This window comes from Xiphophorus hellerii, chromosome 22, assembly GCF_003331165.1.
Source record: "Xiphophorus hellerii strain 12219 chromosome 22, Xiphophorus_hellerii-4.1, whole genome shotgun sequence".
Classification (NCBI taxonomy): domain Eukaryota; kingdom Metazoa; phylum Chordata; class Actinopteri; order Cyprinodontiformes; family Poeciliidae; genus Xiphophorus; species Xiphophorus hellerii.
The window spans coordinates 13,651,336-13,666,483 of NC_045693.1; the positions used below are offsets into that span (position 1 = coordinate 13,651,336).

Sequence of the window (15,148 nt, forward strand, 5' to 3'; positions counted from 1 at the left end):
AAGTTGGCCATTTCTCATCAGTACTTGTAGCTCATTTATATTGGTTGGTTCCTTGTTGTAGGGTTCTAAAGCACTGTATGGATGATTCTTTGACTCATCTTAGAGATTACCAAGGAACATGAGATTTTGACTGAAGAACTGTTTAACTGAGGTTGGGTGGAACAGGCAGCCAAAATCCAAGAACTTATTCTAGTCGGCTGCCTTAAATACCTACTTTACCCATAGAACCTACCAAACCGTACAGTTATTATTCACCTTTTTGTTACATAAAACAAGTTCACATCATAGATTATCAGCTTCACTATTCCAAAACAACAACAGTTTTCTAGTGATAGTATAATTTCCAATTTTCCTTCAACTATATCTTAAGCTATGCCCTGAAGTAGACAAAGAAGTCTAATGTCAGCAAAGGAACTAGACATGAAAGATAACGATACAATGACTCAAAAACGACAAGCTGTCCTCTGCAATGAAAGGAAGCTGGTCAGGATGTTATGGAGCAACACAGGAATCACTGTGGCTCCAGTCCATCATAAACTGGAAAATACTGAAACACTAGTGTTACTGTGCAAAGTTTAGCATAGACACCTTCAAGCTTCACTGAGATTTACAGCTGCCCCTGAAGCCAAATTAAATTACCATTGGGACACGTTTTACAGTCAGATGACACAAAGATGGAAATATCTGTCCAATAACTACCTCTGAGGGACAAAAGGCAAGTCTTTAAAAGCTAAGGACACTGTATCAACTGTAAAGAATCATAGGTTAGGTTTTTTGTTATTGACAGTGGTGTTAATGCATTGCACAAAGTCTATGACTACTAATCTAAAGTTAGATGGTTGAAACTTGAATACAATTGGGTGTTCCAAGAGGACAATTGTCAAAAACACATCTGAATAGGATTTGGACATGATGCCCCAAAAACAACCACAAAAAATGACCTCTCCCTCTTCAATAAGAAGAATGGTCAAATATGAAGCCTGAATTAAGCCAGAAGCTTATTGATTTCTGCCAACGGTGTGAGATTCCTTACTATAAGACTTCAAAAGCAATATAAATAAGAGTGTGGATATACAGTATTTGAGTCTATGTAAATATTTTGACCTTACTTATCTCCACAATAAATTTAAACATGTATAGCTTTTTATATTTATTACAGCCCATGTGTGGAGGCCTTAGTCCCAGCCTGATGACCCTTGCCGCATATCTTGCCCCTCTCTCATTACCCACTTTCAAATAAAAGCCACTAGAGCCAATTAAAAACCTTTAAAAAAAAATAGAAATAAATAAATAAATTGATGATAAGCATTCCATATGCTGACCCCGAACCAGCACTATACAGTTTCTCATTAACTGCATTTCTGTAAATCCTTCCCCTGTAAGGTTCAAATCCAGTTTATCCTTGCATTCCAGACCTTTTTAAAAAACATTTCCTGTAGCCCCTTCATCCAAAAACACATAGCTTTGTTATTAAATTCACTTACAGCTAAACTCCACAATAAAGAAGAGCTTACAAGAGGCAGAATATTGGCAGACGTGTGATTCACTACTCAGGACCAACTATGAACCAAGACAGTGCAGCACAGAAACAGACAGTGACTAATGTATCTGGAAGCAGCAATGTGGTTGTTTGGGGAAGAAATCAAGACAATGAAAGAGAGCAGTCCTGCTGTGTCTGTTCCAGTTCCTGACAGCATTTGCTGCTTACATTTCAGTAGCTGGGAGTTCAGTTATGATCTGAAAGGAACATAGTTATGTTTTTCTGAAACAAAAACAAGACTGTGTGGGAGGCTTAAAGTCCAGTGGATTTAAAACAACAGAAACAATTGTATACAAGCTTGTTTCACAGCCCACATGAGTTATTCACAAAAAGAAAGGCTGCCACATTTTAAAGCAAGTAATGTACTTTATTTTTGGCTTTTTGGACCACAAAGCCTTATTTGAAAGCACACCCTGAACGGGTGATATTAAGTTTTCAGCAAACTTTGTTAATTAAGCATTGCCATTAGGAATAGGTGATATGGACTTAAAGTTTTATCACAATATTTTTTGCTACTATTGTGACATCAATAAAAGTGACAATAAGAACTATTTATTACTTCTTTTTTAGGTAACATTTTGGCTGACATAGAAATCATTGCCCCACACACACCGCACGTGCAGGGAAGGGGCATCGGGGGAACAGGAAACAGTGGACAAGCACTGTTCACTGTTCTACACTGCGGATGGGTGTGTGGATACACCCATTTGAATAAAATGGGTGTATCCACACACCCATTTTCTACAAATGGGCACACCTACACACCCACTTTCTACAAATGGGTGTGCAGAAAAACACAACCATTTATAAAATTCTTATTCAGGACACCAGTCACATGAAGTGTGATTTGCATCACTAAACTTTACACAGTAACTACATTTAATTATATTTTCACATTCATTTATTCTTACTTGTACTCTCACTGAATAAACAGTGGAGTAACACGGTAAAAATAACAATCCCAACAATACGGACAGTTTTAGGGGTTTTTAAATATCATTAATTGGAATTTATTGAGAAAACAATAGATAAAAATCTTATCGTTAGGTGATACGATACGATAAATGCCAACTCCTAATGCACATAAAGTCCAAATCCTTACCTTCCAATGTTTTCTGGAAGAGCCTGCAATGAGATATCATTGATAGAGAGGGTCGTTAGGTGTTGAAGCTGTGCAAAGCTTTCAGGTAACCTGGAAAAAAAGAGAGACAGAAAGCACAATTTGAGAATCCATAAACAATTGCAGAATATCATCATCAGGATGTTTTAGTGTCCAGAATGTTTTAATGAATAATCCAAATGATTTCTCCTGTTCTTGGGGTGTAAAAATGACAGGATGCACAGGTTTTGGTTAGCAACTTCGAGCAAATTTCATCATTTAATTTCTTCAGTAAAGATACTTTTACCACAACTTTTAGGAGCAACCACTACCATTTTGCTTACTACGCTACAATTTAAAGCCTTTTAGGCTTTAAATTGCCTGTTTTATTATTGGGGTGATACATTATTCAAAACTAATTGTGCTTGGCATCCTATTGGCCTCCTACTAAAAAAATTTTAAAAACATCATTTCCTTGCAACATTTGGGCCAAAAACAAAATTCAGACTTCCAAATTATACACAATAGGGCCGGTCCTTTGTCCTTTTTGTATTTTTCTGACTTCTCAACATGTAAACTTGTCTGTCATAGGTGCCTTAACAACAACCATACAATAATTTGTACCTGCTTTGACAACATATGAATTACAGAAATCTGCTAACATTTGCTCATATAAAAAAATGTGAGCATGTGACCCCAAAAAATAATATCTACCAGAAGGAGACGAAATCTGAGAATTTCTATGTGAATTTATTTTCATAATTCATCAAAATGATAAATTAACAAGAGAAATAAATTGATACATAATGGCTAAGTACATTAGGTACTAAATGGTTTGTTTAAATGGATTCAATGGGCATAGAAAGGAACAATCTGGCAACATGTGGGCATGAAATGAGGTGTTAAATGGTGAGTGACTGAACTCAAGCTCAAAATCAGATAAGGTTTATAAGTCAGTCTTTTTTCAGGGCATGATTTCTAGAATCCTAAAAGCTTGCTTCTTATAAACATGGTTACGCAATCTAAGTAAGAAAATAATTTATATGTGATCATTTTTTAATCCATTTGGCATTGGATTCAAAACCTTCAAAACAATCAAAATAAAAGATGGAGAATCAATCAAAATGTGAATCAGCTGATCAGACCCTAAGAAAAAACTGAAATTAATGCTAATGGTTAGGAAAAGTCTATTATGCTCTTGTAATGAATTCTTTTCTACCCACTGCACCTATTTCTTGTCTAAGACTGATGAACAAAATTGTTTCACATCCCAATGGACCCAGAAACAAACCACAACGAAATAAGAGCTGGAATACAAGTGATGCACAAGTGGAAAATTGGGTTCCTACTGTGGAAAAAGAGCTGATGGGGTTAAATGTGTAAACTATTGGATTGCAAACACTTTTGCTTCCACCCACTGCAGCTTCCTAAAACATCACACTGTCAAAGGCGTGTGACGCTGCTCATGCTGAGGTGTTAATTAGACCGGATTTCAACTAAAAAAAGAAGCAAAATGTTAGACACACAAATGTTTCTAACGGTGAATAGAACAGCAAGTTGAAAATCTATGAACGATGCAAAATGTTTTTCTGTAGGGAAATTCGGGCAAACATTTACAGTATTGTTAAATTAACTGAGCCCTAAAATGAATTTGGGGAAAAAAACAATAATATCTATTAAGTTACCTTAATAATGGATTTCCACTGAAATCTGCCACTTGCAGGGATTTGCAGTTTGAAATGTTCTCTGGAAGTTCTACAATATCTGAATAAAGGAAAAAGCAAATCTTTGTTCATAAGACATGTAGGATACAGAAGTAATGAGACATTACGAAACTGTTTTCATAAAGGTGATGCGTGAAATTTACAAAAGTAGAAAAAGATTTATAAATAATTCAACACAAATTCAGTTTAAAATAAACTAAAATCATACATCCTGTGTGAGGTACATGGGAAATGAAACATTTAAATGCATTTGTGTTGACAGTGAGCTACAGTCAAGTCAGCATTGCGAGCACACACACGTTAACTTATTTGCAAATCCATATAAATGTTCCAGAAAGTTTTGTTCTCTAAAAAAACATCTTCTGCCCTTTTTTTGTTTTTATTTGTAAAGCAGCAGAGCACAAATAAAAACTGTCTAGAATAAACAAAAAGAGGTGATGCTGCTGTTAAAACCTGAATTATGAATGAAAACTACTCAGGGGAGTAGAAGAAAATGTTTCGCCTGAACCATAACAGATCTGAAATATCGCTAACGAGAAAGGGATGTTGATCTCCCTCTTAATCTTTTATTCAGATTATGAAATGAAGATTTATTTTTAAAAATCCCAAAAATGTACTTTTTTTGACAAAAAGACATTCAATAACTATTAACTTTTGTCTTCCGGGTGCTGTTTGTTCTCTAAAAAACCTCTGAGACCTTTTGAGAACATTTTCATTTACACTGAGATTGAATTACACACACGAGAAATCCTTTTAGCAATGCAACATACAATGGATGGCAATGGATCTCAGAATAAAGAGATAAAAACATGGAGACTTCTTAGCGTTCCGTTTGTAAAAGAATGACATATGAAACTTTTTCCTTCTAAATCATTATCTAATAAATGGTTGATCCATCCAACACAATTCTGTTAAAGTTCACTAGGTTTTGAAGCTGCAACAAGTAAAAATGAGAAAAGATCATTCTCTTGCAAGACACAAGATTTCTGACATGACATTCAAAATTTCACTGAAAAATTAGTCTTAAGCCTACTGTAAATCATCTGAAAGAGCACAACTGAGAATTTAGTTGCCCTTCTGAATGTATTTCTACACCCTAAATTCTACACAGCCGCAGAGCTTCATGCTAATGGAAACCATTCTGTGTTTTTATGCTCTCTGGTTACATCAGCTTCACAAATGAGGAGTAAACCTGTCAACATTAATTTATTTGCTGAATTCTGCACTGTTGCTCAACGCAGGATGCTTAGGCTGTTAGGAATAAAAATGTTTCTAAAAAGAAATATAGTTGTATCTCTTGACTATTCTTCCGGGTGTTGCACAGTTGTTTTCCTTCTTTTACCATTTCGAGAAAGATCCAGTTCGACTAGTTCCATAAGGTTGCCGATCTCTGGCGGAAGTCTTGCGATCTCGTTGTCACTCACAGTAAGTTTTCGAAGTTTCAACAGCTGGAAAAGTGGCTAGAAAAACAAACGACATACAATCAGTGAAACCTTTTATAAGAAAGCACATTTTAAACTGCACACAAAAAATACTGTGGATATCCTGAACAAAGTTTAAAGATCAACAATTATGTCCACATAATTGGGTTATTTTGCACAACTGCTTGATAAACTAACATTGCATTTCAGTATCTATAGAGACAGCACATATGGTGATCAGAATATTGTGGTATTATGCAACCTTTTTAATGCAAACAGATTTTTTTTTTTTACTTTGTCATTGTCTTTCATCATTTTCCCACTAAATTAAGACTAAGGACAAGAAGCAAATGAGAAATTATGCACACAGAGCAAGAGATCCAAATCAGCAAATTTGCCTTTAACTGACTTTGATCGATAATCAGGTCAATCACTCAAATGTCAGATTTCTTTCCATTTATTAATGGTATAAATCTAAAAATTCCCACTATTTTTTATTTTTGTGCTACAATCCTAATGGAAGAGAAAAAAATCTAAATTGGTCAAAATCCGAGCAGACACCTCTAACAAACCGGCCATTGCAATAAAATGCCTCATCAGTGCATCTCCATCTTTGAGATTTCGCGTCACGATGGCTTTATCCTGTCACTCGCATCAGATGCTACAAAAAAGTTTATCCTGTGGCTTTTGAGTCTCCAGTTCAGTTTTAATCAGTCTGAATAACTGAAGCAAAACTGACTAATGAAACCCACATTTTAATTTACCCACACTTCCATTTGATAAAGCGAAGAAATCCAGTGGCATCTTCACCGATCTATTCTGTAGAAATACACATCCAAATTTAAAAAGGACGAAATCAGTTTAAAAAGTTGATGTCCTGACAAGAACAGACAGAAACTCGCTTGCATAGCTGTGCAACAGTTCACTAACAATATTGCTTCGGGTTGCCTTAACATATTGGCAGGAAATGCCGCTTCCCCTTGGGGCTTTGCATTTTCTCTGCTTCGCAGGTATCAACAGCCTTAAGGACTTATCTATGAAGCCTTTTGCTTAACTTTGCACTACATATTCATTATTAAATCAGTCTCTTAGTTTGTTACACATTCTATGCTATATTTAACTGTAAATCTTTATTTCTTAAAAGAGTTTAGAGATGTCTGCTCCTTCGCTTCATGCACAAACTTGTTCTATTAATATTTTATGGGGCTGAGAGAGGAGGAGTAAAGATTTTAAAACCTTTAAACATGTGGAGGTCAACAGTTCTGGGATGTTACATTTTAAGGAGGAAACTAGACTGTTGTTCCTCTTTTGGTTCCCTATTGTCAGATTGACACACAGTTACTTTCATTTATTTTTTGTATATACATGGTTACTGGCATCAGGGTAGAGCGAGATTTTAAAAAGTTGCGGATTAAAAAACTGCAACAATTTCTGTTCTTCCAGTTTTTAATGAGATACCAGAGCAAGTGCTAGAGCGACCAGGGTGTTTCTCCAGTCGTTTGGAGCAAAGCAAAAAACAAATGCTGCTCTTACTCCACAGGTTGCTGAATGCTAAAAAAAAAAAATCTCACCTTTATTTTTAACTTACAAAATTTGGGAAATATTTTCTAGCTGAGCCATGGAGAAAATACTGAATAATATAAGGTTAAAAGTTACATTGGGCAAGCTGCGAGTGGTATGTCTGTTAAGGCAGGCTCTACCACAGCAGATAGTGTGACTAATTTACAAGGTAATATCTAATTGTTTGGCATTTGTTTGGCAAAATGGCAAAAATGAATAATATTCTGCAAAGTAAGCAGTTGAAAACCGGTACTAAAGTGTATATTCTTTATGTTTGCATATGTCCATATATTAAAAGAACAATGCATGAGAACATTATTATAATTGCAAAAATCAAGTGATTCTAGCAACGGGAGGGATAACTGTTGCTTTTTTGTTCCAAATAAAAGTCATAAGATCATTTTAGAATTGTATCACAGTGGTAGTTTTTCCTCAAAGTTTTCATACATTGAGAATCTTATAACAACCCATTTCTGATCTTTAGTATGAATTTAACAAAATGTAATCATTGCTCCAACTGCTTAATTTATAACACTGTGCCTGGTTACTTTGTTTATAAAGTACTAGGAGTGCGACCTTAGTGTAAATCCAGGACTGGATTAATTGAATATGCAGTTTGTGAAGATGCACAAAACTGCAACTGGTTTTCCTTGTAATAACTGAACGATAGTCAGATACAGAAATAATGTGTGCAAAATAAACAAAGCCAAAGTCCAAAAGTCAAACTTCACGTTGGTACACATTCCAACATCTTAAGACAGTTTGAAAATCCCCTAATCCATCATTTCATCCTGCAAACAAACATGTATTCCATGTTTGATTAGCATTTAGGTTCCAATTATTATTTTCACTTTCAGGTCTGTTTAAAACCGGTTTAATAACCACAAGGGAAGTGCTCAAGTTTGTCTCTTGTTCTTGAAAACCTTTCCTTTCCACTGAGTGAGATCAGACCAAATGAAACCAAAACCAGAAAATACAGAAAGAAGTCCGCTTCAGAAAAAGAAACGGCCTCTTTTTCTTTATAATGGTGAAAACAATAATCAAAACAACAATGAGGTGTGCTTGGTTGGCGTCCCTGGTCTTATCAGCTGCTGGCTTCAAAACAGCGCCGGTCTTTACAATTTCAGCTTGGAGGCCAGACTGCAAACCTGTTCTTCCCGTTAAGTGTCATCAGCACACCGCCCCAAAACAACCACCGTGAATGACAAAGAAAAACAAAAACTGTTCCGGTCAAGAAAACACAGCTATTTTTGAAATCTACAGACAGTGTCTGAATCACCAGTTTCACCCGCATGCGTGTTTCTGGAGAGCATGAGCAGCAGACAAAATTCAATAAACACTGGGCCTTTTTTTCTTTTGGTGAATAAAAATCTAAGTCGACTTCTAAGCCACAACACCAGAGGCAAATGTTCAAACTAAGAGACCTCATAGTTTGATATTTTGTCAATTAAATAAGCATTTCACTGTAATATTACACAGCTCCAGAGCACACTCGGTATTAGATATCGCAGCACATGCTCGAGTTAAAACGGTCCCAGGAATTGGTCAGACTCCTGACAACTGCACCACCTTTACAGCGCTTTTTCCAGTAATCACATCAGAGTTAGTCTGTCAGTTTGACCACCAGCGTCCGGCACTCGCAGCAGCTCTTCCTTTACCACTTCATACAGGTCATAAACTCCACAGCTTCCTGTTGAAAAACCCAATGTTGTTCTACTCTAATCTCCCCACCCCTGTGTGCAAACATTCAAAAGGCTTCAAATGAAGATGCAGCTGATTTCACAATGCTCTGCAGCAGCCAGATACAGTATCTACTTGCACTGACTAAAACGACACAAGTCTTTTTTTCTTGCTGTCTGACAGCGAAGATTACCAAAACTATTTCTATTTGTCAAGATACCAGGATCAGAACTGTGGACCTCCAAAGGTCTGGTTCACCCTGGATCCCAGATGTCTGAAGATATCCTATTTATCTGCACAATCAGTTATATGCAACAAGGCAGATTAGAGTTTCAAATGCACTCTGACATAAATACCTTCATTTTGGAGGCATGTCTTATAGACTGATGAAACTAAAACTTAAGTGTTTGGCTATGTCATTTAGACAAAAATGGTGGAAGTTTGCAACAATAAGAACATCAGTGCCCCTGTGAAGTGCAATGGTAGCAGTATCATGTTGCTGAAGTGTTGTGCTTCAGGAGGAACTGATGCACTTTACAAATCGGCAGCTCAGACCAAAAATAAAACCACAAACTGGTGTCGGCCACCAAAAGTCTGATTGATACAGCCCTGGGATAAATGCTTAATTTTAACATTTCCTTTGCATCAGCAGTCTTGATATCAATAATATATTTGATCTAATAGAGGAATCATTACTTACAAGTTATATGTGACACTTCACATGTAACTTATAGAGAGTGTTGTCAGTCATGATGACATAAAAAAATAAAATCAGGAGTCAGTAACTAAATTATTCTACAATAATATTTCATATTGCATGATTAATCCCTATGAAGAATTCATCTAAGCCGACATATTTGAATTTTTGTCCAAATTCACCACCACATGGACTCTCACTGTGCAGGTTAAACACAAAAATCTAACGTGGCATCATCTTAATGCGACGAAAAACATGATTCACAAATATCATCCTTGTCAAAACATTTTTCTGTCCCCAATAAACAGATTGTGTTGTGTGACACGAGTAGTTCCACCATAACATTGCTGTTTCATTGTACTATGGATCTACAGCTGAAGAAGGCCCTGGAACAGTGCTGTACGGGTCGCTTGTGTGGGTTTTTACCCTGGAAACAAACAAAGCAGCATACCAAACTGACCTGTGGAAACGGGGCATAAAAGTCTAAATTCTTCTTACATTTAACCAAAATCACTAAAAATTGTGGCTTTTGGGGTGGAAAAATGTATTAAGAAACTACTGAACACTTTATTTTACCGTTTTAACATTTGAAGCATTGAAAGCTTTGCAGCTGAGATCGTAATACCTCCTGTCTTACAGCTTCACCTTAGCTGGGAAAGGTGGAAACTGCATTCATTTTTAAACTGGGTAAACTGGCAAGAGCCTCTCAGCAACCAACTAGTCTCGAATGTCGGCCTTTTCATTTAAATTAAAGTGCTGTTTACAAACCCATAGAAGCACACTGTTCACATTCTCCAAGAATAACTTTAGAGAAACAAGTTAATGTTTGCCAAGCTGCTCAACTTCCTCAATACACATATTATATAAAAGAATTTACAAGAGAAGACCAATTGGACATTATAAACCCATTGGTCTATCTCCTCAACCTGCTCTTTTCAAAACTATTGAAGCTATTCGCTCCAGTTGAGCTTGTCTTGTCTTGTTTTATTGCAAACACGCCTTTCTTCTTTACGCCTGTAAACTCCCGGTGCATGTTTTTATCTGCCTGCTGGTGCGAATGATCGACTGGGAACAAGTCGTCATGTCCTGGTTCCCTTGCGTCATTGCTGATACAATGATTAAGTTACTGGCATGTCTAGTAAAAGACCTCTAAGTAAAACTTAGTGAAGGAGCAGAGTGAGCCCTGAGGTTCATCCGCAGGGGTTCGGTCAGCAAGCACTTCAGACTCAATTTACATTCCAAGGAGCACAATAAAATCTTATCTTCTTGACATGGAAATAATCCAGCTCCATTTTCTGAAGATGCTTTGAATATTTGCAAACTGAGTCCCAAAGTGACTAAACTGTTTCGCAGTCATGTGAGACCTGTCGCAATGAGAGTGCACCTGCTAAATACAAACTTTCAAGCAGAAATGGGAAAAAACCGTTTCCCTCTACCAAGCATCTAGTCTTATTCTTCCCTGTGTGTTGGTTGATGGTTTTACAAACTTTAACTATTCATCTCCTCGTTTTACTAAGATTTCATTAGAAAACCAACACAACACAATCAACAGCTTGATCGAGACAGTGAAAACCAAACACATAATGCCGTCCTTCGTTTTCTGTCCAGATACCTGTTCCTCAGCAAAGAAAGCAAGAAATGTGCCACAGGCATGAAGAGGTTTCTGTACACAAAGTTAATAATAAGAAGAACTTAATAATAAGTTCTGCTACCAGAACTAAGTGATCATGCCTCACACGTGTCAATGCAGGAAAAAAAAATGCTGCAAAGACAAAATAGTTCTTCAATCCAGCTAAGCTTCCCACCTGACACACAATGCCTGCAGTTATGAGCTCAGGAGAGTTTCTCAAGGGGGCTCAAGCCTCATTTCATACTTCGCCCACTTGTCTGCAACAGCTGTGAATCCAATAAATTAGTAACCATACTTCTTTGCTTTTTAACAGTACCACCATTGCTTTTTACCATGTCCATCAATTGCAAGGACATGGTTAGCGTCTCAAAGAGCTGAAGAGACAATGTTTTCTACGACTAAAACAGTTTTCTGGATAGGTTTAAGCAAACAAATGTAGCAACACAAGAAATAAGAAGGTAGGAAAACCAACAGAAACTGGGCATCTTAGATTACAAACACTGGCATGAAGACTTTTTTAAAACCCTGATGCATATAAGAGCAGACTTGTGTAACCCAAGTTTTCAAAAATGTCTCTCGCTGCTCGTCAACAGTCCTTCTTTGTGGTTTCTGCGAAGCTAAAATAGAATCCCTGTGACTGAGAACTTCTATCTTTATGGAATCTGGAAAGCCTGTGCCTGGAGACAATAATAACCATCCTAGTTTTATGGTAGTGAGAAAAATTTTTTTTTATTGAAGCATTATGTCACTAAATTAAAATAAAAATGAAAATAAGATTCAACCTTAGGGAAAGTTCTAATTTTACATCCTTTGTTTGTACTTCAGCAGTTTTAATTACATATCCAACCTTTTGGCAATATGGCAAAGCATATCCTCTCATTCCCACCTTTGAAATATTTCATACTTGCTGATGATTGAAACAAACTCTCTAAAATTTCCTCACACTCTATAGTAAGGAAATGTGATCATGTGGTGGGTCTAGTAAATGTCTACAAACAGATAGTCCCTCACCAATGTTTTGGCTTAATCAAAGGTCCTAATTTATAGCTGTCCACCGGTCAATGCGAGATCATAACAAAATCAATAATAATGTCACATAAATGTAAAAGACTTATTTGCATGAAGCAAAAATAACACTTGCCAAATCGAAATAAGTAGAAAGAGACATTTCAGAACCGTAATAAGAATAACCTGACAACAGAATTTATAATTTAATGAACATGACTTTATCATATTAGCACCTGTTCATGCTCAGGTCCTGATGACACAAATACCTATAAGAGAAAACATGCCAAAAATGCAGTCTCATATTTCAGAGTTAGATAAAACTATTCATAATGTTTCAACACTTTGTGGGCAGCAAAAATAGATGTACTGTCAAAATATGTTAAGTAATTTCCTAGTTTTTTTTTTTTTTATCCATACCCATTAGTCACATCTCATGACGTTTGTGAAAAGATACCTTGTCATATCAATCCCATGTCCACGGTTAAATATAAACCAGACATGGGCTGGTATAAGATTCTTACGGTAAGATAACCTTGAGTAAAATTAGAATGATCTTACAGTAGCAGTGTAAAACAAACATACAGGAATTAATTGCTGTATGCACATTTTTGTTCGTTGATTTTAGATTTAAATACAGGATAGCCAGCAGTCAGTATTTTGCCAGATACAGCTACTAATAACCTCTCAACTCTAGCTTTAATATAGCATTACCTTAATAAAGAAGATGATTGAAGCAAATTCAGTTTCTACTATATCTCTGGTTTTTTATAGTCACATATATCATAGCAAATGCATTACTCTTATTTTGCAAGGCAGGGAAAAACCTATTGTAGCCTTCTTTCAGCCAGCTGACTGGCAGTGAGCAAGAAGGGGCAGTGCTGCGTTACTGGATGGTTCAAACAACCACAGAAAGCATTGGAGTGGTTTCTGTGACATTCCTTTAGAAGGACTTTAAATTGTAGGAACAGTTTGGTGACTACTGAAACCAGAACCGGTTCCTCTAGCTACCATGCCTAATTTGCACAATGGTTTCTCAAAAATCCACAATCTTGACAAATATATTAAAATACTAGTGTTTCTCATTAAGAGAAATAGTGCAAGGAGAATAACCTCAAGCTTACAAATTACAATGACAGTCATGGTGTCCTATATGGAGACTTAGATTTATCAGTTTTGTTTGTTTGTTTTCAGGAAGTTAAGCATTGCTCTCTGCATTTGTATCATAAACCTCTTTTAAGATCATAGCTTAAGCACAACAGATCAAAAGCTCTTGACATTTATCAGACATAAAGTCAGAGATCTGCTGTCGGGATGAAACATCTGGAACTCTCATAAAAAATGTTTGTCTCTTTCTGTCTCATACTTTCAGTTAACCTGTGATGGGTGGAGGTAGCTTAAGAGAAAAGTTTCCACCTCTCTGCCTTGCTGATCTTGCGTAATTATTGTCCCCGTGTCCCACCGCTGTCTCACGGGATGCCCTGCCCGCTCAGTCGGTACGGTTCTCTGAATCACTAACCATTGGGACACATTTCTAATCAATAGGAACACGCCATATATTTTTTTTACCATACATCTGAACTTGCCATTTAAATGGACGAGCGGAAGCCGCTTTCTGCTTACCTTGGGTAAGTCTCGGAGTTGGTTGGCATCCAGCATCAGCTCCTCCAAACTCCGGGCGTAGCGATAAATCTCGTCGGGAACATAATTCAGAGTGCAGTGGCGTTTATCGATCGTTTCGACGTGACGGTTGCACCGCCACAGGGGGATGCAGTGAAACATCACGGCGGGGGGAAGGAGAGGGAGATAAATCCCGTATCCGTGCGATAAACAAACTGCGGGGAGGAAAAAAGGGGGGGATGCAACAGTTTGCTACGGCGGGACAGGACAGTCCTCAAACTCGATTCACCAACCAGAGCACAAGCGAAGGCGAAACTCGCCGCGAAGTAAACACTGAAACTCCGGGTGTGAACGAGTGGCCACCGAGCTGGCGTTCGGCAGGTCGCGACGAACAGGAGAGTCCACTCTCCGTCGTTGGCTCACTTTGTAGTTCGTAGTTTGGCACCTGTGTTTTCTTCTTCTCGACCTTCGCCGCCAAAAATAAAACTAGTTTCGGAGTAAAAACAACGGGTTACATCTCTGCGTAGCAGAGGGTGGCATTCTGTAAGTATGTTGTGATTTTTTTTTTTCGTTTTGTCCCGGAGTTAATTTCCTCTCCCGTCCAGTTTCTGACCCGGAACATTCACTCCCTCATTCCTATCCTGCGTCATCGCTCCAAGCTGCTCCTCCCTCCGGTCCCTCCTCTGGATAGTCCCGTCCCGCACAGGGCCGCCATGATGGCCCGTAAGCTCAGAGCGCACACAGGCGGCCTAAACAAATTATGAATCCAAATTTACTGTGATGTGCTGTTTTCTTCTCTCTAGGGGATACTGGAGTTTTTAAATTACTTTCTAAATATTTAATTGAACATTTATGATATTAAATTTACTCCCCCACCATACATAAGAGTGATATGAAAATATGCAGTCATTGCATCACTATCTTTAAACTTTTGGCTTGTAATTTGCTTGCCTATATGGATATTTAATTTCAAAAATATTTTATTTAATTTTGCTCAAAATGTCTTCCATAACTCTTATTGTGCTTGTTGTCTTCCATAGATATCATCATATTCATGTTTAAAATGCCTTTCATTGCTTCGTGTCATTTGTTTTTAGTCGTGAGCAGCTAGAGTCCTGCAAAAAGCACAACTTGTTCCAAGTTGGTGTTGTGTCTGGAAATTGAAAAGGGCA

The 15,148-nt window shown here is 37.2% G+C and overlaps 1 protein-coding gene across 1 annotated transcript in view; it reads right to left on the reverse strand.

Moving 5' to 3' along the window:
* Positions 1-14,614, reverse strand: part of LOC116713319 (leucine-rich repeat-containing protein 1) — a 30,172-nt gene extending 15,558 nt beyond the window's left edge. The window contains exons 1-4 of the mRNA XM_032553450.1: positions 13,980-14,614; positions 5,706-5,823; positions 4,325-4,403; positions 2,643-2,732 (exon numbers count right to left, since the gene is read on the reverse strand). Coding sequence (XP_032409341.1) covers positions 2,643-2,732; positions 4,325-4,403; positions 5,706-5,823; positions 13,980-14,138 — 446 coding nt within the window. The 5' untranslated portion in view covers positions 14,139-14,614. The remainder of the gene's footprint in view (positions 1-2,642; positions 2,733-4,324; positions 4,404-5,705; positions 5,824-13,979) is intronic.
* Between the last annotated feature and the right edge of the window lie 534 nt (positions 14,615-15,148).